Source organism: Typopeltis vanoorti, chromosome 11 (assembly GCF_054136105.1).
Source record: "Typopeltis vanoorti isolate ZY-2024b chromosome 11, IOZ_Tvanoo_1.0, whole genome shotgun sequence".
Classification (NCBI taxonomy): Eukaryota; Metazoa; Arthropoda; class Arachnida; order Uropygi; family Thelyphonidae; genus Typopeltis; species Typopeltis vanoorti.
The window spans coordinates 68,317,137-68,340,081 of record NC_143559.1 but is presented as its reverse complement, the minus strand read 5'-3'; the positions used below and the strand labels follow the sequence as shown (position 1 = coordinate 68,340,081).

Here is a 22,945-nt window from a genome sequence, read left to right as displayed (position 1 = left end):
CTGAACTCTTCATCTGTGGATCCCAATTAAAATCACTAGAGTCTTAGATAACCTATTCTGTGATTGGCTGAGAGTAGCCTTTATCTGCTTACTAGTCTTCAAAAATTTCGTGCTTTAAAGCCCAATCTTGGAATTGCACACACAGATGAAGAAAAAGTAATTGACAATCTGGAAAATCCCAATGCAGCCCATCTTATGCTAATTTAAATGTTAATCTTATTCACAAAGTTCATTGTAAAGTTAGAAATGCACTAAGTCAGCCTAAGGATGATTCAGAAACCATCACCCCCACATCACCAACAGAAATAATAAATATCATTTCCCATCTGAAGAATAAAAAGGCCCCCGGCCCTGACGGCATTACCAATAGAATAATAAAGCTACTCCCACGGAAAGCCACAATTCATCTAGTTAATATTACCAATTCCATTTTAAGATTCCAGTACTTTCCCACAGATTGGAAAATCACGAATAGTATACCTCTGAAAAAGCCTGTCAATAACCCACAACTTCCCCAAAGCTACAGGCCCATCAATCTTCTTTCCTGTCTTGGCAAAGTAACAGAAAAGGTCATCCTATCAAGATTACAATCAGCAGTGGACCAACAGAAAATAATCCCAAATGAGCAATTTGGGTTTCGCAAAGCTCACAACACGGTGCAACAAATTCACCGACTAACAGAACATATCACTCATGGTTTTAACTGGCACCTTCACCCTGCTGCTGTGTTTTTGGATGTTGCCAAGGCCTTTGATAAGGTCTGGCATCAAGGCCTTATCTTCAAACTAATTGAAAACAATATCCCAATTAAACTAGTGAAACTCCTATATTCATATATCAATGAAAGATACATGCAAGTAAAACTCAACGGAATTGTTTCTTCAAGGTGCAAAATTCTGGCGGGAGTACCTCAAGGTTCTCTTCTGGCCCCAATACTTACATTGGGGCCAGAAGAGAACTTACATGGCAGATATTCATGTAAGTTCTCAACTTACATGGCAGATATTCCTCTCAATCCAAGAACAACTACTACAGCCCTTTATGCCGATGACACCGCTATTCTAGCTAGATCACTGAGCCCTCGCCTAGCAATCACTAGACTCCAAGGAAGTATCAGTGAACTAGCAAACTGGTTCACCACCTGGAGGATTCAAGTGAACCCCCTCAAAAGCTCAGCCATAATGTTTTCAAGAAGAAAAATATGCAACAAAGAAGACATCCTGCTCTCTGGTCAAAAGATCCCATGGCAATCAGAGACCAAATATCTTGGGGTATTATTGGATAAGAAACTCCTTTTCAACAAACACATCAATCTCATTTGCTCCAAATCTTCCAAAGTCATAGCTCAGCTCTACCCATTGATCAACCGTAAGAGCAAATTGAACCTACATAATAAATTGCTTCTTTACCGGATGGTAATACGTCCAGTCATTACCTACGCCTCACCAGCATGGAGTCACACTTCAAGATCAAACATTTCAAAATTACAGAGAATCCAAAATAAATGCCTTAGAATGATCCTGGATGCACCGTGGTTTGTCAGAAATTCACAGATTTACCCAGAAACCGGCACTCCATACATCTCCTCCCTTCTTCGTGATCTTGCAGAAAAATTCTTCGTGAAGTCAAGTTCACATTCAAACCCACTAATAGTACAAGCTGTCAATTACAATGGGACTGATTACTACAAACACAAAAGACCGAAGGCTATTCTTCTCTCAATTGATCATAGCTAACACAACTTCCCTCAGAGGGCGAGCTTAATTGCTCACAAATCTCCCACTCCCAAACAACTCTCATTACAGATAAAGGGGAATATGAAAAGCACTATTGCTTCACCCATCCTGTCAGTAACGTTATTGGTTATTGTATTGGTAAAATTTCGTGCTAATTAGTCTCACATACTGCGTTGGGATAATAAAAGGCTTGAGCACATCTATTTTTTCCCCTTATAATGACTTATTTTCTACAAACCGTAGATGGATCTTCTTTAGGTCTAACTAAAGCTAAGACGGCTCTGAGTTTAGCATTATGGAAGTAAAAGCATTACCACTAGCTACGCGGTATCCAGAAATATAAAATATAAAAGTGTACATATACCCAAGAAAAGTACTGTACTTGGATAATTATGTATATTTATTCTCATTCCACTGCGAATATGGATATTTCAGAATGTGTTTAGTATGTAGATGAATATCATTGTCCTTTAGTGGAGAGCTGAAATAGCTTGAAAAGAACAAATGTCCAGTCTCTATAGCAGGGTTCGAATAGTGATTCATTAAAAATAAAAAATGAAAAGTGACTTAAACAAAAAACAAAAAAAAAAAAACAGCGATACCTTGTTCACGTAAGTCATCATATCTAGTTTACGATGTAATGTGCGCAAATTTATCGCGCAGAATTATCAAAGTGTGATGTTCACATAATAGTCAGTGTGGATATTATGACTTAATATACGGTAACCTTGAGTAGGAGTTTCCGTGAAATATGTACGGTTACATTTATACATAAATAGTAACGCGTTTTGTGTTGTAAGGATGGCAGATGATAACCATAAAAGACTAGTTAAATCAAGAAGCGGATTGAGAATTGTTGCCCTTGGTGGAACAAATACAAGTCCCTTTGAACTTAGCGAACCTGAATGGATACCAGATAAACAGGTAATTTTTGGAGGCTTGCTGATGGCATCCATTTATCAACTTGTTTACGGAATTGTGAATATACCGTTATGTATACAGTATGCCTGCTGATAAGTATGTTTGTGGGCGTGTTGCAGCTTGACATTTGAGTTATGTAATTCAGCATAATTGCACACTTAATAAATCAATTTTTTCTTCCACAAATTCAAATAATTTGGAAATAGTGACGAAAGAGGAACATTTATAAGGTCGATTTGAAGATTTACCATAGTATTGTATGCAGGATTTATGATTTTTACTTGCTGACAACACGTGGAATGAATTGCCATAATTAGTAAAAATGCCATAAAGATTACATAACGTAATGTTTTGGTGTGTGTCTGTGCGCGATAGGAAACTTGGTACAGTGTCTACTTACAGAATTTTATTTATTATTATTTTTTTTTTTTTAAATGTCACAACATTCTCGCTCCCCCCTCCTTATTCCTTTCCTCCTCTCTCCATGTGAATTTGTGCACATTTTTATGTTGGAACATGGTGTTGGTAATAACCAGTTCATGTCCCGAGCAAAAATCCAACAGGTATTTGCGATTATTAGCTTTGCTCTTTTCTCCAAATTTTCCCAAAACATTTTTGGGAAAATTTGACAATCATTTCCTACTCTTCTATTTAGATCCCTAACAAGGACCGACTTTTCATTTTTGATTGTGTCAGTTGCTTTCTCTAAAGCCTCAAAAAATTCCTCCACTTCTACCTTAGTAGAACCCTTAGTAGTACCATAGTCAGAAATTAGTCATTGTCCAGTTTCCATTCTGATATTTGCCCATCACTGTACGTACGTACTGTACTTGAAATTGGCTGCGATTCAAGGTTAGCCTTGTATTTAGTGTTGGATACTATGGCTACTCCTTCTTTTCCTACAACAAGATATAGGTGAGGAAAAAAAAAGTGTGGTTGGTGGGGGGGGGGGGACTATTGATGATTGATAAGAATGAGGCCTTTCCAAATTTTTGGCAGGGAGAGGCACTCATTACAATTTAAATTTGGGCACTGTAGTTAAGTCTTCAGCACTCCTTGAACAAACATTCAAATTTGAAGTGATATAGGTGAAGTAGGTGGAGCTCTTGATCAGAAGATTCTGTAGTCCAGGGGTCTTCAACACATGGCCTGCAGGCCACCTGTGGCCTGCGGAGCTCTTTGCCGTGGCCCACCAGCCATTTTGAAAAAATAACTACTTAACATTAAAACCCGATTAAATAAAAAATAATTTCAATGAAGCTCGCAGGCCACTAAGTTATTCTGCGGTATTTAGAATTGTAAGATGCTTTCCAGATTCACAAGGAACGCTGTGCATTTGATACTTTACATAAAATTCTATAAAAATAAATATTAAATAGACATGCTTCTTCAGCCATCCGACACTAGTACTAACGTCGCAGGTAGATGGCTGAAGCAGTAGTTCGTTCAAGTGCGCTGTATAGTGCCTTCCAGAAACATCTTGAAGGTTCTCCATACTTTGTTATTTTCATATAAATACAAGAGGATCTCATCCACAGTCAGTCATGAACAGTGTGATATTTGTGTATAAGTGCATGCAGGTTCATCGCCATAGCCTATTATGGTTTTATATTGCCAGGTTTTTTTTCATTAGTGTGAGACAAGAAACCGCTCCAGCATTTCGACCTCAGCTTAACCATTCTTGAGGGTGTGGTAACTGATGGTACCCCTGAATATTTTCTTCTTTAAATTATCTTTTTTCAAGTATTGATTGTATTTACTTATCATGAACCCGACTTCTACCTGCACTCTTAAAGCTGAGTTTGTTTATTTTTATAAGGTTTCATGTAAAGTATCAAATGCACAGCATTGTGAATTTGGAAAACATCTTACAATTCTAAATATCACGGTATAGCTTAGTAGCCCACGAGCTTCATTGAAATTTTTAATGCGGCCTGCACTGTCTGGAAGGTTGAAGACCTCTGCCGTAGTCAGTATCAATTTCATGAGGTGCTGAACTAAATTTCTCAAAAAATAGGCATCATAGGAACTTTGTTAAATTAAGTTCATGTTGTTTGCCCTAACTCTCAGGGTCTCAAACTAGAACTTCTTAAACATCTGGCATATCATCCAAAAGAATGGAAAATACAACAAATTTTTGACACAAGCCTGCTCTAACCAGAGCCAGTGTGAAGAGTTCTAGTTCTTTGTATTTTACATATCCATCTCTTAAACATCTGGCATATCATCCAAAAGAATGGAAAATATAACAAATTTTTGACACAAGCCTGCTCTAGCCAGAGCCAGTGTGAAGAGTTCTAGTTCTTTGTATTTTACATATCCGTCTCTGAACCAGGGGTGCTTAAGGGTCAAAGCTGTATAACTGAGAGGAGACCTCCACATAGCCTTTAGAGGAATGCGGAGAACCGACCAGGGCTTTTGACCTAATGTCCAATCCTCACCTTCTCGTGGTGCACCCTGTTGGGTATCTACTTTGATACTGAACGAACGAGAATGGGCTGGCAATTTGGGATTTAGCCGACCAAATTGTATTCGTATTGGTTAAACCAAAATAAAAAATGATGGTACAACATGACAAAATTTCATGCCGGCTGGGGTGTCGCCCGGTTAAACAAGGCCCCCGTTGTTTTCGCCAGGGAACCAGGGCGAACAGCGAAAAGTCAGCTACTGGAACAAATCTGAAAACACACCCCAACTCAACATCACCAGAATTAAAGATCGGTACTATCAATGTAAGAAGCCTGAATGGCAAAGAAATGGAGCTAGCTGAGGAATTAGATAAGTACCAGATCGACATAATAGGGGTGACTGAAACAAAAAAGAGCAAAACTGGTGAGATTTTTCTGAGCAATAAATACAAAATGTTATATTCAGGCAATGACAATCAAGGAAAAGAAGGAGTAGCCATAGTATTCAACACAAAATACGAGGCTAATCTTCTTGAATGGCAGTCAGTCTCAAGTAGAGTAATGTGGGCAAATATGAGAATGGGGAACTGGACAATGAGACTTATTTGTGCCTATGGTCCCCCAGAAGGTTCTACTAAGGTAGAAGTGGAGGAATTTTTTGAGGCTTTAGAAAAATCAGCTGACACAATGAAAAAGAAAGAGTTGGTCCTTGTTGGGGATCTAAATAGCAGAGTAGGAAATGATTGTGAGATATACAAAAATATTTTGGGAAAATTTGGAGAAAAGAGCAAAGCTAATAATAATGGCAAATATCTGTTGGATTTCTGCTCAGGACATGGACTGGTTATTACTAACACCATGTTCCAACATAAAAATGTGCACAAATTCACATGGAGAGAAGAGGCAAGGAATAAGAAAAGTCTCATTGACTATGTTATTGTTGATAGTGATGTTTTCTACCTGGTGCAGGACACCGGAGTGTACAGAGGATTTGAAATTGGAAGAGATCACTATTTAGTCTTGAGCAGGATAAAATTGAATTTCATATTGAAAAGAATAACATGTAAGAAAGTTTTAAAGCGAATAAAGGTTGAGCAGCTCTCAGATGTGAACAGTAGACTAAAATACAGAAAGATTATTGAAAAGAAAATGATAGAGTTTGAGAACAGGAATCAATCCTTGGAGATTCAGTGGCAAACTCTGAAGAAAACATTGATTGATTCTGCCAGAGAGGCATGTGGTGAGGTTGTGTGCAAGGATAAAAAAATCAGGACTCCCTGGTGGACACAAAAGTTAAAGAAGCAGTGAAGGAAAAGAAGAAAGCATATCAAAAGTTCCTGGCAAATAAGTCAGCTTTTACTCTTACAGAATACAGAGACAAATGTAAGAAAGCTAAACAGTGTGTAAAACTAGCTAAACAAAAGTCATGGGAGGACTTTGGCAAGAATATAGAAAATAAATATCAAGAAGGTGGCAAAATATTCTGGTGGTTGTTGAAGAAGCTTAGGAATGGAGGAAAGAGTGCTGTAAAAGGAATTAGAGATGATAAAGGTGACATGAAAACAGGAGAAAAAGATATCCTTGAAGTATGGAGTAATTACTTTGGAAAACTGCTAAATGAAACAAGCAGTGATGACAGCACAGTGATAAAAAACACTGACCAGGCATGTAGTCAGGAATATATATCCATACTTGAAGTAGAAAAAGCCATCAAAGGCTTGAAATGTGGAAAGGCAGCTGGAGTAGATGATATTCGACCAGAAATGCTGAAGTATGGTGGTATAAGAGTCTTACAGTGGCTGCACTGCATAGTTCAGAAAGCCTGGACAGAGGAACGAATTCCCGATGATTGGAGTAGAGCTCTCATAATACCCATATATAAAAAGGGAAATAAAACTGAATGTGAGAATTACAGAGGTATTTCCCTACTGAGTGTTCCTGGCAAGATCTATGCAAGTATACTTGAGAAATGGTTGAGAAGAATTGTGGAAGAAAAGCTTGGTGAAGAACAAGCTGGATTCAGGCCAAATAGAGGCTGTCAGGATCAGATCTTCACTTTACGACAAATAGTCGAGAAAGCATGGGAATATAACAAAGATCTGTATTTAAGTTTTGTCGATTTGGAAAAGGCATATGACAAGGTGCCAAGAGAGAAGCTATTCAATACGCTGCAGTTATATGGTGTCAATGGGGCATTATATCAAGCAATACTTAGTCTTTATTTGAGTTGTAAGTCAGTAGTTTTGAAGGAAGTACAGGAAGATGGTTTAATGCTAAATTTGGTGTCAGACAAGGATGTACATTATCCCCTCTGTTATTCATTATCTATATGGATCACATTATGAACGAATGTGGTATTAAACCTGATATCAAAATTGGAGATGTTAATGCCAGCGTTTTGCTTTATGTGGATGATGTTATACTTCTAAATAAATCCGCTTCAAGTCTGCAAGATTCTCTGACTAAATTGAATAGCTGTTGTAATAGGTATGGTATGAAGGTCAGCAATAAAAAGACAAAGACAATGAAAATAGGCAGAATCATTGAAAATGTCAACTGTGTTGTGAATGGAGAACCTGTGGAACAAGTAAAACATTTCAGCTACTTAGGCACGATTTTTACTGAAGATGGTCAATTAAATATAGAAATAGACAACAGAATCAGCAAAACTGGTATGGTAGCATGTGAGTTGAATAAATTCATATGGAATAAGAGAGAAATTAGTTGGAACACTAAATTAGCTGTATACAAGACAGTGTTCAAACCAGTTTTAACTTATTGATCTGAGAGCTATATCAGAAGTAAAACACTTGACGAATGACTAGAGGCCGCAGATATGAGAGTCCTGAGAAAGATTAGAGGCGTGAACAGATGGGATCAATGGCAATATCATATTAAAAAATGAGGATACTAGGAAAGAACTTGACATTGTCAGCATCCAGGAATGTGTTAGCAGAGCTATTCTGAAGTGGTATGGTCACTTAAATAGAATGGGAGAGGAAAGATTAGCAGAACAAGTGTTCTCTGCTAGGTTGGCAGGAAAACGACCTAGAGGAAGACCAAGATATAGGTGAAGTGATACGGTACAAAGTGCCTTAGACGATAGAAATATAAGATCTGATAATGTTGGAGTCTTGACAAGTAACAGACTGATTTGGAGGAAAATTGTAGATAGGAAGTTAGTAATGATGTAATTTTTTCATTTAGTACTGTCATATCCTGTACACCCGTTGAGGGTACATGGCAGGAATTTGGTGATGATGATCTCTGAACCAGTCTCAAAAATCCTGGAGGAGTATAATCTAATGCTTACTCCCCCACCCCCCCCCCAATCAATAAACTCTCCTCCTGGCTGTATTCTTTTAAGGATAAACAGTCACATCTTCCTCTTCAAGGCATCTATCAAATTAGCTCCCTGTGATTTCCACTTCTATTTTCTGTATAATACCTGCAGTGGCACATTGTATGTGCTGTGAAAAAGACATATCTGTGTATTATGTAGTGAGAGAGGGAGATCATTTTCAATATATATACCGGGTGATTATAAAATAACGTCAAGTGTTCAGAGCCCTCTAGCGAGTAATGTATTTGACAAAATACACCAATATTCGGTAGATGTACACAGTGGAACATGCGGATTCGATTCAACGAAAAAAAATAGTACCAGATGTCGCCAACAGGGGAAATTTTGGCACTGTTTACCGATTAAAATGCATTAATTTGCATTATCGCATTTCTTGTGAGCGATCATGCAATAAAAGGAAAGCCTGTGAGATTTCTTATCATTCGTTGCTTTTTCGATGCCTCTTACCTTACGTGAGCGTGCTTTGTTAGTCAACCTATTATCAGCGGAACAATAATGCCAGTGCTTGTCTTCGTGATTTTCGGCGTATGAAAAATTTACGAAAAGGACCGATTAGCGTAACAAACTTACGAAAACTGATTCGCCGATTTGAAACTACTGGAACTAGCAGTGCAGGTAGGCAAGAGATGCAAACCAATTAATCACCAACAAGTTGAACAAGTTGCAACTGCTATTGTTGAACAGGAGGTGACGAATGTGCAGGGTACCAGCAGTGCACGAGCAATATCCCGGCAAATGGATATCGCATACACAACGGTGTGGAAAATCCTACACCGGATGTTGAAGTTTTACCACTACAAAATCAGTCATGTTCAAGAATTGCATCCTGGTGATGCAACCACATGAATTAACTTATCTTTGAGATTCTTAGCGCACATGGAAGTGGATGATACATGGCCATGGCAGATTTTATGGAGTGATGAAGTGCACTTTTATTTGAACAGCAATATTGACACACGCAACTGTTGCATTTGGGCTGCGACTAATCCACATGTGTATCTGCAGATGCCTATCTGCCCAAAGTCAAGTGTGGTGCGGATTTACGGCATCTTTTATCATCAGTCCATAGTTTTATGAGGAAATTCGCCAAAATGGACCAGTGACCTGTTCTGTCAATGCTAACAGGTATGCCAATATGCTACAGAACTTTGTGGTTCCACAACTGCAGCAAAGAGGATGTCAAGATTCCATCATCTTCATGCAGGATGGTGACCACCCCAAATCGGACTTCAGGTACAGCGTGTTTTGCGACAACATTTCTCTGACAGAAGAATCATTAGTCGTGCATTTCCCACGTCATGGCCACCGAGCTCGCCTGATCTCAATCCTTGTGACTTTTGGTTGTGGGGATTTCTTAAAAGCATTGTGTATCAAGGACATGTATCCGATATTCCAACTTTGAAAGATCGAATAACTTTACACGTGAGACAAATCGATTCCGATATGTTGTGAGCCACTGGAAAATGTCGTGCACTGTATGCAGTTCCTGGAACATCAGAATGGTGGTCATATTGAACCTCATTTGTAATTAACAATAAACGTTATGAAATTGATGTGTGCTGTCTCTCATTTGCCATTTAGTCATTCATTAGTCACACCTGTTAAAATTAATTTGGCAGCGCCAAAATTTCCCCTGTTGGCAATTTTTGGTACTATTTTTTTTTTCGTTAAATCGAATCCCCATGTTCCACTGTGTACGTCTACTGAATATTGGTGTGTTTCCACCCAAAGTCAAGTGTGGTGCGGATTTACGGCATCTTTTATCATCGGTCCATACTTTTACGAGGAAAATCGCCAAAATGGACCAGTGACCTGTTCTGTCAATGCTAACAGGTATGCCAATATGCTACAGAACTTTGTGGTTCCACAACTGCAGCAAAGAGGATGTCAAGATTCCAACATCTTCATGCAGGATGGTGACCACCCCACATCGGACTTCAGGTACAGCGTGTTTTGCGACAACATTTCTCTGACAGAAGAATCATTAGTCGTGCATTTCCCACGTCATGACCACCGAGATCGCCTGATATCAATCCTTGTGACTTTGGCTGTGGGGATTTCTTAAAAGCATTGTGTATCAAGGACATGTATCTGATATTCCAACTTTGAAAGATCGAATAACGTTACACGTGAGACAAATCAATTCCGATATGTTGTGAGCCACTGTGGAAAATGTCGTGCACCGTATGCAGTTCCTGGAACATCAGAATGGTGGTCATATTGAACCTCATTTGTAATTAACAATAAACGTCATGAAATTGATGTGTGCTGTCTCTCATTTGCCATTTAGTCATTCATTAGTCACACCTGTTAAAATTAATTTGGCAGTGCCAAAATTTCCCCTGTTGGCGACTTTTGGTACTATTTTTTTTTTTTTTGTTAAATCGAATCCCCATGTTCCACTGTGTACGTCTACTGAATATTGGTGTGTTTCATCCAATATATTACTCGCTAGAGGGTTCTGAACACTTGACGTTATTTTATAATCACCCGGTATATTGATTTCTACTTTGTAAAAAAAAAAAAAGAATACAAGAAAACCAATTGTCTCAAGTTGTAAGTCAGCAGTTAGAATTAATGGCTTCCATAGTCCCATTGGAATTCAAATGTATGGTCTCTTGATTGGTGAAGAGAGCTATCCACTCAGCCAGCTTGCCAGGCTGCTATATTATATGTAAGATAATTCAGTTAAAAATTCTTTGAATCAGAAATTAAGATTAATGAAACTTCTTTCGAAAAATGGAAATTATTAGGTATGTTTGATAAAGCTTTAATAATTATATTGCAACTTTTTTAACAACACTCTTTTAATGTTGCAGGTGTATTTGCCAGCCTTGGTTGGCCGAGTGGTTAGCGTATCCGCTCTCTAGCCAAAAGGCTGCGGGTTCGAATCCTGCCGTGGGCATGGATGTTGTGATTGTCTGTGAAAGTACTAATGGTGGTAGTCAGCAGTAGATGGTGTCAGCTGATGAAGGTTGGTGGAGTAGTGAGACGAAGAGGTATAGAGTTGTAGATGCCCTCCCTTGATGAGTCTTTGGACTCCCTGGAGGTGTGATGTAATAATAATAAAATAATAATAATAATTTATATACTTAGGAAAGACAGTTTTTACTTTATATTCAGAGTGAACTTCCGAACCATTTCAGTTTCTTATCTCTTGACTTTCCAGTCATTAAACGTAGCCTTTATCTTGATTTATATCTGTTTTCTGATTCTGCTCTTCTTTGGCTCATTACTTGCAACTTATGCTTTTCTCTAATGAGAAATGTTTTTATGTTTTTCTAATGTTTTATTTAAAAAATGTTTTTGGCATGATCAAGAATCTTTCAATATTAATAATAGCACAGTGGTGCACCCAGGAGGAAAGGGGCCCTTCCCTCCCCCCCCCCCAAAAAAAGAAAAAGAAAAAAGGAAAAAACACTAGAAAATTTTCAAAAAATCTTTTCCTAATTAAAATTAATTTTTTTATTTATGTTGTGTTGTCTTCTATTTCTATACTACTTTTGAATTAGCAGTCACATATGGTGGGAATACCCTATAGCCTCTCGGGAATCATGACTGCTGCAAACAAAGAGTGCTCCGGCAGACTGAATGCTACTTCGTTTGTCCTTGCTGGGTCAGAGGAGATCACGGGTATCATGTGCTGGCAATCACTGCAGATGCTCAGTCATAGGCCGTATGCAATATGTAATGTGTATTCTCAAATCGTCTACTCAACTGATCACCCCTCCCCCCCAAATTAAATCCTTTGTTTGCCACTGGAATAGCATATCTGATTAGATTAAAAGGAACAACCATTTGATGAATTATGACCACATAATAAAACCAAAAAAAAACATTTTTTATAAGGTGGAGTACAAAAATATGGGTATAAAAACTGAATTATGTACTTAATTATGGTAATAAATTTCTAGATGTTTTTCTTTTAAATTCATATTGTTTCCCCTTTTATTTCTTATATTATTTTCATGTGATATATTCAGAAATTATAATAGATAGCATAATTATTTTCAGAGCGTTGCTTGCATGAAATGCCAGGCAAGGTTTGACTTTATTACAAGAAGAGTAAGTATTTTTTTAATTAAGTCATTTAACATTGCCAGAATGAAATTATCCTTTTGATCTTATCTGTGATGTGATTGGCATTTTCCATGATAATTTCATGGAGAACTAAATTAGTCAGTTACATATTGATAAAACAGGGCTTTCTTCTCATAGAAACAAACTGCTGAGAAAATGAATAGTAGAAATCTAGTAGAAATACAGTTGACTGTATAGTAGAAAATGTATAGTCAATTGGTAGAGCCTCTGCTACTAATGGCTCATGCAAAAAGTTAAACAAGTTTGAGCGTGGTTAGAAGTTGGAAGGGGGTTCAATCGTTCGATGCTGTTGGCACACTCTCCCTCGATGAGTCTTTGGACTCCCTGGAGGTGTCATATAATAATAATAATATGTTAATATGCTAATATCACAAGGATAATTCTAAACAACCCAAACCCACCTCATGTATGTGTGAATTAATGTTAATGCACGTTTTGAGGAGAAACATTTATTTTTCAGAAATATAAAATATGCCAAACTGTTTTTATGTTTAGTACATTACATGTCTCTCTTTTAGCATAATAATCTTTGTAATGGAGTAATTACTTTGTAAACTTCTTAAAAGAATCAGAAACAGCATATTGATAGAATCAAAAAATATAAAAGATAGAAAATATCAAGAAAAATGCAATTAGGAGTAATATTAGTACTTGAGATAGAGCTATTAGAAATGACAGATATGGAAATATGAAGTTTTACAGTGGCCTGATAAAAGGTTGAATTCTAGATGATTGACATAGTTTTTAATTTTTTTCCATCTCTTAAAAAGAGGACAAAACTCAAGCGAAGGAGAGAGGAATTTTGCTGATGAGCATTCCAGATTCATGCAAACATATTTGAGAAAAGGCTAAAAAAATTGTAGAAGAGAAATTTGAGAAAAATACAGTGGAGTTCAGGCCAAATAGAGATTGTCAGAGATTTATACATTAAGACAAATAATCGAGAAATCCTGAAGAAAAACAAGGATATGCATACACCAGAAGCTTACAAAATGCTTTAAATGATATAATAACAATGAAAGAATTAAAGGACAACCTAAGTAACATAAAAAATGGTAAATCATCAAGAGAAGATGGGATAAACTGTGAACTGTATAAATTTGCTGGAAAAAAAAATTTCATCGGAGATTATTAAAATTTTTAAATAAAATATATACAAATGGACAAATACCAATAGAATGGAAAAATACCTATATTTAAAAATGGGGATAAAACAAAACCTAATTACAGAGGTATTAGTTTACTGAATACATGCAAAAAAATATCTAGTAGAATACTTAATGAAAAATTGAAAATATACAGTGAAAAATATTATTAGAATGTCAAAATGGATTTAGAAAAGGATGCTCTACAATGGATGCATCTTTTTTGTTTAAAACTACATACAGAAAAAAGATGTGAATTTAATTTAGAAACTCATCTTTTGTTTATAGATTACGAAAAAGCATTTGACAAAGTAAAAAAAGATATATAATGTTTGATATATTACAAAGAATAAATATACCTAATATTTTACTACATGCAATATGAATATATACAAAAATAATGAAATAAAAACAAATAATAAAATGTCAGAAAAACAATCTGTAAACGAAGGAGTAAGACAGTGATGCCCCCTGTCTCCAACACTTTCCAATATTTACATTAATGAAATATTAATACAGTGGAACACCTTAAACAATCCAGGTATAGAAATTTCTTAGAATAACAAACTGAATACTCTATTATTTGCAGATGATCAGGTAATAATATCAGATAAGGAAGATAATTTACACAGAGCAATATATAATTTAAACATTATAATAGAACCATTTGGAATGAAAATTTCCATAGATAAAACTAAAACAATGGCATTTTGTGGACAAACTCCTGTTAGAAGTAAAATAGTTATTAATAATAAAATAATAGAACAGATAAGTACTTTCGGTTATCTTGGATGTGAAATATCATATGAAGGAGAAAAAGACATAAAATTAAACACTTCAACATTTTTACAGATTATAGGCCTGATAAATAGAACACTCAATCCAAATATGGTACAAAAAGAAACACACTTGAAAATATATAATACTTTAGCACCGCCCACATTATTATATGGCAGTGAAATTTGGGTGATAAACAAAGAATAAAAACAAGTGAAATGAGAACTGCAAAATACACATTATTAGACCAAATGTACATCTACAGCTTTCAAAGATATTTTAAAAGAACTAAAAACAAAATCATTAGAAGAAAAGATAAACAATTATAAACAAAAAAAAAATATAAAGACCTTCTCTTTATATATATATATGAATATATATATATATAAAGAGAAGGTCTACCCAGCCGTCTCTTTCCAGTTGGAAAGAGAAGGCTGGGTAGACCTCAGAAAAGGATATTAGATAATGAGACCAGAACAAACCAATATGATCTATATCCATAATTGGCGTTATGAAGATGATGTATTTAAATTTTGTAGATCTAGAACTTGTGCAGAACGACCAGTTTGTCCATACTAACATAAGCCACAAGAGCAGGTGATTCTGTAAACTCCAGGATAAGAAAGAGGAGGAAAAGTTGTTTTGGGGTGAGATAAGGATGGCATTAAGTTTGTGAACTGGATGGAAAGAGACTTGTAAGTTGATCTTTCGAAGTAGTGTTGTTATTTTTTCTGAAAGCCCTTTTACATATGGAATACAAATTGTGAGGTGGGTTAAGACATTGGCCATAATTATTATTTTTTCGATAGTTTTTGTATTATAGCCATTAGAGATAAACATAGTTCTGATAATAAACAGATCTTTGTTTAGAAGAGAATCTATAGAACATATTTTATGATCTCTGTCGACTAAAGATTTGATGACACCATATTTCTGACAAGGACGATGGTGTGTGAGTTAGAATCAGTGGATTTACTAGTATGAGTTGGTTTTCTTTATAGTGAGAACTGCACACTACCATTTGGTTGATGTAGAATGAGAACATCCAGTAAAGGAAGACAATTGTTATATCCTACTTCCAGGGTAAATTTGATTCTTGGGTTTTTTTTGAATTTTTTGAAGAAATTTATGATTGGACAAGGAGGTGTTCCATACAGCAAACACATCATCAGCATATCTGTACCAGATTGATAGTTTAGGTGAAAAAATGTCCAGGATATGTTGTTCAAAATTAGCTGGAATTGGGGGAAGAAGAGACCCCTTAGCTGTTTCCTTATTTGCTTGTACAGTTTGTTCTAGCAGATAAGTATCCTGAATAATATCAAAGTCAGATAATTTTACAATATCGAGAGGAAAGTTGGGGGGGGGGAGAGGGGAAAATAGTTCCACTGCATAAAGGAGGTTCCAAGACTGCTGTTGAAAATTACCAGCCGATCAGCATATCAGCAATTATTGTCAAGGTCGTGGAGAAAATAGTCGAGAGGAAAATAGATGAAAATGGGATACTGTATGGGGGACAGCATGGTTTTGTGAAGGGTAAATCATGCCTCAGTTCTATAACACAGTGCTACTGAACTGGATGAGGGTAACGGGTTTACAGTGATTCTACTGGACCTTGCTAAAGCCTTTGATAGGATACCACATGGAATTCTAATCAGTAAACTGCAGCATATGAGAATGGATATAGGGTTGGTGAGATGGATAGGAGGGTGGTTGATGGAGAGATATCAGAAAGTGGTTTATTCAGGAGTAGAGTCCAAAAGACGGCCTGTGGTGTGCTGCAGGGTTCTGTTCTTCGACCACTACTGTTTAATTTGTTCATTAACAATATAGGAAAGGATCTGAGAGGAACTGTTCATTTGTTTGCTGATGATGATGCAAAGTTGGGTAGAGCAATAGTGAGTGCACAGGATGTCAAAATTTTGCAGGATGATTTGGATAGTTTGGAGGACTGGGCTAAGGAGAATGGATGTCAATTTAATGTGGCAAAATGCAAGGTTATGAAAAGATTAGCAGCAGTATATCACATTGGTGGAACTGTACTCCAGGAGATTGACGAGGCCAGGGATTTGGGAGTGTTGGTGGATAGAGAGTTGAAGTTTAGGGGACACATCGCAGAAGTGGCAAAATCGGCTCACCAAATCACTTGGTTGCTGAAAAACACTTTAACGAGCAGAGACAAAGAGGTTATTGTTCCTCTGTATCGAGCCTTAATAAGACCCCCACTAGACTACTGTGCCCAGATATGGGCACCAGGGTTTCTTCTCGATGGGGAGGAGGTGGAGAGGATCCAGAGATGAGTGACCAAGATAATAGCAGGACTATGGAATGAACCTTATGAGAACAGGTTGAAGATTTGTGGGCTGCAGAAATTGGTTGATAGGTGGAAAAGGGGTGATATGATTGAGACATTCAAATTACTGAAGGGCTTCTATAAGATTAATTCAGAAGATATTTTTGAGAATAGGAATGGTAGTGGGAGGACTAGGGGAGGCCATCCATGGAAACTCGGTAAGAGTGTGGTTAGCAAGGGTGTTAGAGCTAGGTTTTTTACTTGGAGAGTGGTAAATGAGTGAAATAAGCTGCCGGGGTCTGTTGTGGGTGCCATGACTGTAAATGAGTTCAAGGTGAAGTATGATAGATACTGTGTGAATGAATAGTTGTTCTTGACATGATGTTGGGCCTCCCTCGATGAGTCTAGTCTATGTACTCTTTGGAGCTGCCTGTAATAATAATAATTTGTAAAGAGTGAGACTATATCATAAATATCATCAACAGATATCAGGATTATGGAATATTGATTATGAAGGCAGATTGAGAATTTGTAGGCTGCAGACACTAGCAAACAGGAGAAAGAGGGACGATATGATTGAGACTTACAAACTTCTGAAAGGATCATACAGGATTTTAATTGATGGAATTTTTCAATTTATGGAGTGGGGAAAGGCATCCTTGGAAGCTGAGAATGAATGCTGCTAAGAAGGGGGTGAGGACTAGATTTTTCTCTCATAGGATGGTACATGATTGGAATGGATTTCCATTGGATGTTGTGAGTACAAGCAGTGTGAATGAATTCAAGAATAAGTATAATATCTGGTGCGTGCAGTATGTGGCCTCCCTCAATGTTTCCCTGACTCCCTGGAGATATCTCGTAATAATAAATTACTAACTATTTTGGTTGTAAGGTAATCCCGAAATTTTGTTCTTAAAATCTTTTGAATTTTTTTTTTATGAAGAAAGCAGAATTTCTAGTATATTCAGAAAGAAGATTAGATAAGTATTTTGAGACTTTATACATTGGACATCCTATGCAGTTCACAATAGGTCTTAACGGGACATTTTCTTTATGCAAATTAGGAAGGCCATATAGTCTTACAAACAAGGCCATACAAGCAGGGGTGCTTAAGGGTCAAAGCTGTATAACTGAGACGAGACCTCCACATAGCCTTTAAAGGCATGTGGAGAACTGACCAGGGCTTATGACCTAATGTCCAATCCTCACCTTCTCGTGGTGCATCCTGTTCAGTATCCTACCTGGATACTGAACGAACGAGGATGGGCTGGCAATTTGGGATTTAGCTGACCAAATTGTATTCTTATTGGCTTAAACTAGTATACAAAATGATGGTACAACATGACAAAATTTCATGCTGGCTGGGGCATCGTCCAGTTACACAAGGCCCCCGTTGTTTTCGCCAGGGAACCAGGGCAAACAGCGAAAAGTCAGCTACGGGAACAAACCTGAAAGCACACCCCCATCTCAACATCACCAGAGTTAAAGATCGGTACTATCAACGTAAGAAGCCTGAATGTCAAAGAAATGGAGCTAGCTGAGGAATTAGATAAGTACCAGATAGACATAATAGGGGTGACTGAAACAAAAAAGACAAAACTGGTGAGATCTTTCTGAGCAATAAATACAAAAAGTTATATTCAGACAATGACAATCAAGGAAAAGGAGGAGTGGCTATAGTATTCAACACAAAATACGAGGCTAATCTTCTTGAATGGCAGGCAGTCTTAAGTAGAGTGATGTGGGCAAATATCAGAATGCGGAATTGGACAATGAGACTTATTTGTGCTTATAGTCCCACAGAAGGTTCTATTAAGGTAGAAATAGAGGAATTTTTTGAGGATTTAGAAAAAGCAGCTGACACAATGAAAAAGGAAAAGTTGGTCCTTGATGGGGATCTAAATAGCAGAGTAGGAAATGATTGTCAGTCATACAACAATATATTGGAAAAATTTGGAGAAAAGAGCAAAGCTAATAATAATAGCAAATACCTGTTGGATTTCTGCTCAGGACATGGACTGGTTATTACTAACACCATGTTCCAACATAAAAATGTGCACAAATTCACATGGAGAGAAGAGGCAAGGAATTATGAAAAAATCTCATTGACTATGTTATTGTTGATAGTGATGTTTTCTCCCTGGTGCAGGACACCAGAGTGTACAGAGGATTTGAAATTGGAAGTGATCACTATTTAGTCTTGAGCAGGATAAAATTGAATTTCATATTGAAAAGAATAACATGTAAGAAAGTTTTAAAGCGAATAAAAGTTGAGCAGCTCTCAGATGTGAACTGTAGACTAAAATACACAAAGATTATTGAAGAAAAATGAAAGAGTTTGAGAACAGCAACCAGACCTTGGAGAGTCAGTGGCAAGCCTTGAAGAAAACCCTGATTGATTCTGCCAGAGAGGCATGTGGTGAGGTTGTCTGCAAGGATAGAAAAATCAGAACTCCATGGTGGACACAGGAAGTTAAAGAGGCAGTGAAGGAAAAGAAGAAAGCATATCAAAAGTTCCTGGCAAATAAGTCAGCTTGTGCTCTTAGAGAATATAGAGACAAATGTAAGAAAGCTAAACACTGTGTAAGACTAGCTAAACAAAAGTCATGGGAGGACTTTGGCAAGAACATAGAAAATAAATATCAAGAAGGTAGCAAAATATTCTGGAGGTTGTTGAAGAAGCTTAGGAATGGAGGAAAGAGTGCTGTAAAAGGAATTAGAGATGATAAAGGTGACATGAAAACAGGAGAAAAAGATATCCTTGAAGTATGGAGTAATTACTTTGAAAAACTGCTAAATGAAACAAGCAGTGATGACAGCACAGTGATAAAAAACACTGACCAGGCATGCAGTCAGGAATACATATCCATACTTGAAGTAGAAAAAGCCATCAAAGGCTTGAAATGTGGAAAGGCAGCTGGAGTAGATGATATTCGACCAGAAATGCTGAAGTATGGTGGTATAAGAGTCTTACAGTGGCTGCACTGCATAGTTCAGAAAGCCTGGACAGAGGGACGAATTCCCGATGATTGGAGTAGAGCTCTCATAATACCCATATATAAAAAGGGAAATAAAACTGCATGTGAGAATTACAGAGGTATTTCCCTACTGAGTGTTCCTTGCAAGATCTATGCAAGTATACTTGAGAAACTGTTGAGAAGAATTGTGGAAGGAAAGCTTTGTTGAGAACAAGCTGGATTTAGGCCAAATAGAGGCTGTCAGGATTGGATCTTCACTTTACAACAAATAGTTGAGAAAGCATAGGAATATAACAAAGATCTGTATTTAAGTTTTGTCAATCTGGAAAAGGCATATGACAAGGTGCCAAGAGAGAAGCTATTCAATACGCTACAGTTATATGGTGTCAATGGGGTATTATATCAAGCAATACTTAGTCTTTATTTGAGTTGTAAGTCAGCAGTTAGAATTGAAGGAAGTACAGGAAGATGGTTTAATGTTAAGTCTGGTGTGAGACAAGGATGTAAATTATCCCCTCTGTTATTCATTATCTATATTGATCACATTATGAAGGAAAGTGGTATTAAACATGATATCAGAATTGGAGATGTTAATGTCAGCTCTTTGCTTTATGCGGACAATGTTATACTTCTAAATAATTCCGCGACAAGTCTGCAAGATTCTCTGACTAAATTGAATAACTGTTGTAATAGATATGGTATGAAGGTCAGCATTAAAAAGACAAAGACAATGAGAATAGGCAGAAACATTGAAAATATCAACTGCATTGTGAAATGAGAACTTATAGAACAAGTAAAACATTTCAGCTACTTAGGCATGATTTTTAGTGAAGATGGTAAATTAAATATGGAAATGGACAACAAAATCAACAAAGCTGGTATGGTAGGAAGTCAATTGAATAAATTCATATGGAATAAGAGAGAAATTAGTCGGAACACTAAATTAGCTGTATACAAGACAGTGTTCAAACCAGTTTTAACTTATGGATCCGAGAGCTGGGTTAGAAGTAAAACACTTGACCAAAGACTAGAGACCGCAGATATGAGAGTCGTGAGAAAGATTAGAGGCGTGAACAGATGGCATCAATGGCAATATCATATTAAAAATGAGGATATTAGGAAGGAACTTGTCATTGTCAGCATACAGGAATGCGTTAGCAGAGCTAATCTCAGGTGGTATGGGCACTTAAATAGAATGGGAGAGGAAAGATTAGCAAAACAAGTGTTCTCTGACAGGTTGGCAGGAAAACGACCAGAGGAAGACCAAGGTATAGGTGGATTGATATGGTACAAAGTGCCTTAGACGATAAAAATATAAGATCTGGTAATGTTGTAGTCTTGACAAGTAACAGACTGATTTGGAGGAAAATTGTAGATAGGAAATTTGTAATGATGTAAATTTTTCATGTAGTGCTTATCATATCCTACACCCCCTTGAGGGTACATGTCAGGAATTTGATGATGATGATGATAATTGTATTGATAATGGATAAGAAACTTAGCTGAAAATTTTACAAATAAATTCATTTAAATTAAACATGATTCTGGTAATAATATTTTATGATGAGCTTTTATAAATTGTTTGCTGATATCTCAAATGTGCCCCTCTGTAGCAGTTATATTCTACCATTTTCATTGATTAACATCACCTTACTGTAATCATTCTTCCTTTTGTTTGCCATATATATGAAAAACTATGGGTTTTTTTTTGGCCTGATTTGCTAATTTCTCATACTATCGAGTTGCTTTTCTTACCTTGCTGGCCTGCTCTTTATACTTTTCATGCAGTTGATTGTTACCATTTTTCATCTTGTGATACCTCCACAGTAATCTCCTTTTCAAAATTTTGTGCTTAATCCTTTCATTCACCCATTTGACATCCACCTCATTCAGCCTTTTGATGTTCAGAATACATTTGCACATTGATGTTAAATATCTTTTGGTTAGTTAGCACACAGCATTTATCTCTTCCAGTGAACTCCTTATTCCATGTTATATGTGGGACTGCAAGGCTGTTGATTATATAAAACTATCTCCTATGCTTCTTATAATCACCAGTCTTGTTGTCCCACATATGTCCTTATCTCACAGAAGTTCTCATATGGCTAGTCACCACCCAAGTGTGATCACTTCATGGTCACCCTCACCAAATTGGGGGGGGGGGATGTAACACTCCACTCACAGTCACATCTTCCAATGAAATGCTTAATGTAAGATTCTCAATTCTCACATGCCCTCCTTTGCATAATGCCTAAGATGGTTGTCTCTCAAGAACTCAAATCCGTTTTCCTTATTCCCAAATAATGTCTCTTTATTCCAGTCTATATTATCATAATTAAAATCACACATAATGATTGCCTTTCTTTGTTTGCTAACCCACATTGCTTTTACATTTCTTCATCACCACTTTCCACATTCCCTGGCCTATAGCGGCATTCAACTAGATATCTCTTCCTGTCAATCTCTACCTCACAGCATACTGACTCAAAACCATTGCCACCATTTCCATCTCACATCTCCATTTTGTGTGAACATAATTTGCCTGCTGTCATGAACAGCAGCCCCCCCCCCCTTCTTGTCCTTTCTATCTTCACGAAAAACATCATACCCTTCCATTTCTATTCCCATCAGGATATCATCCTTATCCAACCATGGTTCACTTATTCCAACACTTTTTGGGCGAATAAACTCAATCAGTGAAACCATTTTATCTCCCTTATTTCTGATTCTCCTGGCATTTGTAAATAAACACAGCAATTCACTTTTAAGTCTATAACCTAAAAGTGAATTTCTGGGTTGTGATTGCCCACCTACTCTTCACAGTTGCCTTTATCATACTTACCTTATTTATCTCCTCAGACTCACCTGCACTTATTACATCTTAGACCATCCCATTCTCATGTTGACCATATTCATACACATATTCAATACAACTCCCAACATCCACTCTCCTTATACTCTCTCTCTCTCCAACCTGATTCCCCTCCCCATCCCAATTTCCTCATCCATATTGCGCTCTTGCTTTCTTATCATTATCTCTTACAATACTACTATTCTCATTTGCAGCCACTTCAGTTTTACCATTTTCTCTCTCTTTCTGATCTTTTGCTTCATCCCTTACTTTCTCTGCTCTTGGTTACATCGCTCAGTGCTCCTCCTTGCAACAGCAGTCTCTCTGACTTGCAGCAAATCCATTTAAACACAACTTGTCACTTTTGTACA

At 37.0% G+C, this 22,945-nt stretch overlaps 1 protein-coding gene across 1 annotated transcript in view; it reads left to right on the top strand.

Moving 5' to 3' along the window:
* Nucleotides 1–2,429: 2,429 nt before the first annotated feature.
* Nucleotides 2,430–22,945, top strand: part of LOC150101695 (zinc finger FYVE domain-containing protein 21-like) — a 54,678-nt gene continuing 34,162 nt past the window's right edge. The window contains exons 1-2 of the mRNA XM_090400729.1: nt 2,430–2,660; nt 12,444–12,494. Of these exons, the coding sequence (XP_090256855.1) occupies nt 2,538–2,660; nt 12,444–12,494 (174 nt within the window). The 5' untranslated portion in view covers nt 2,430–2,537. The remainder of the gene's footprint in view (nt 2,661–12,443; nt 12,495–22,945) is intronic.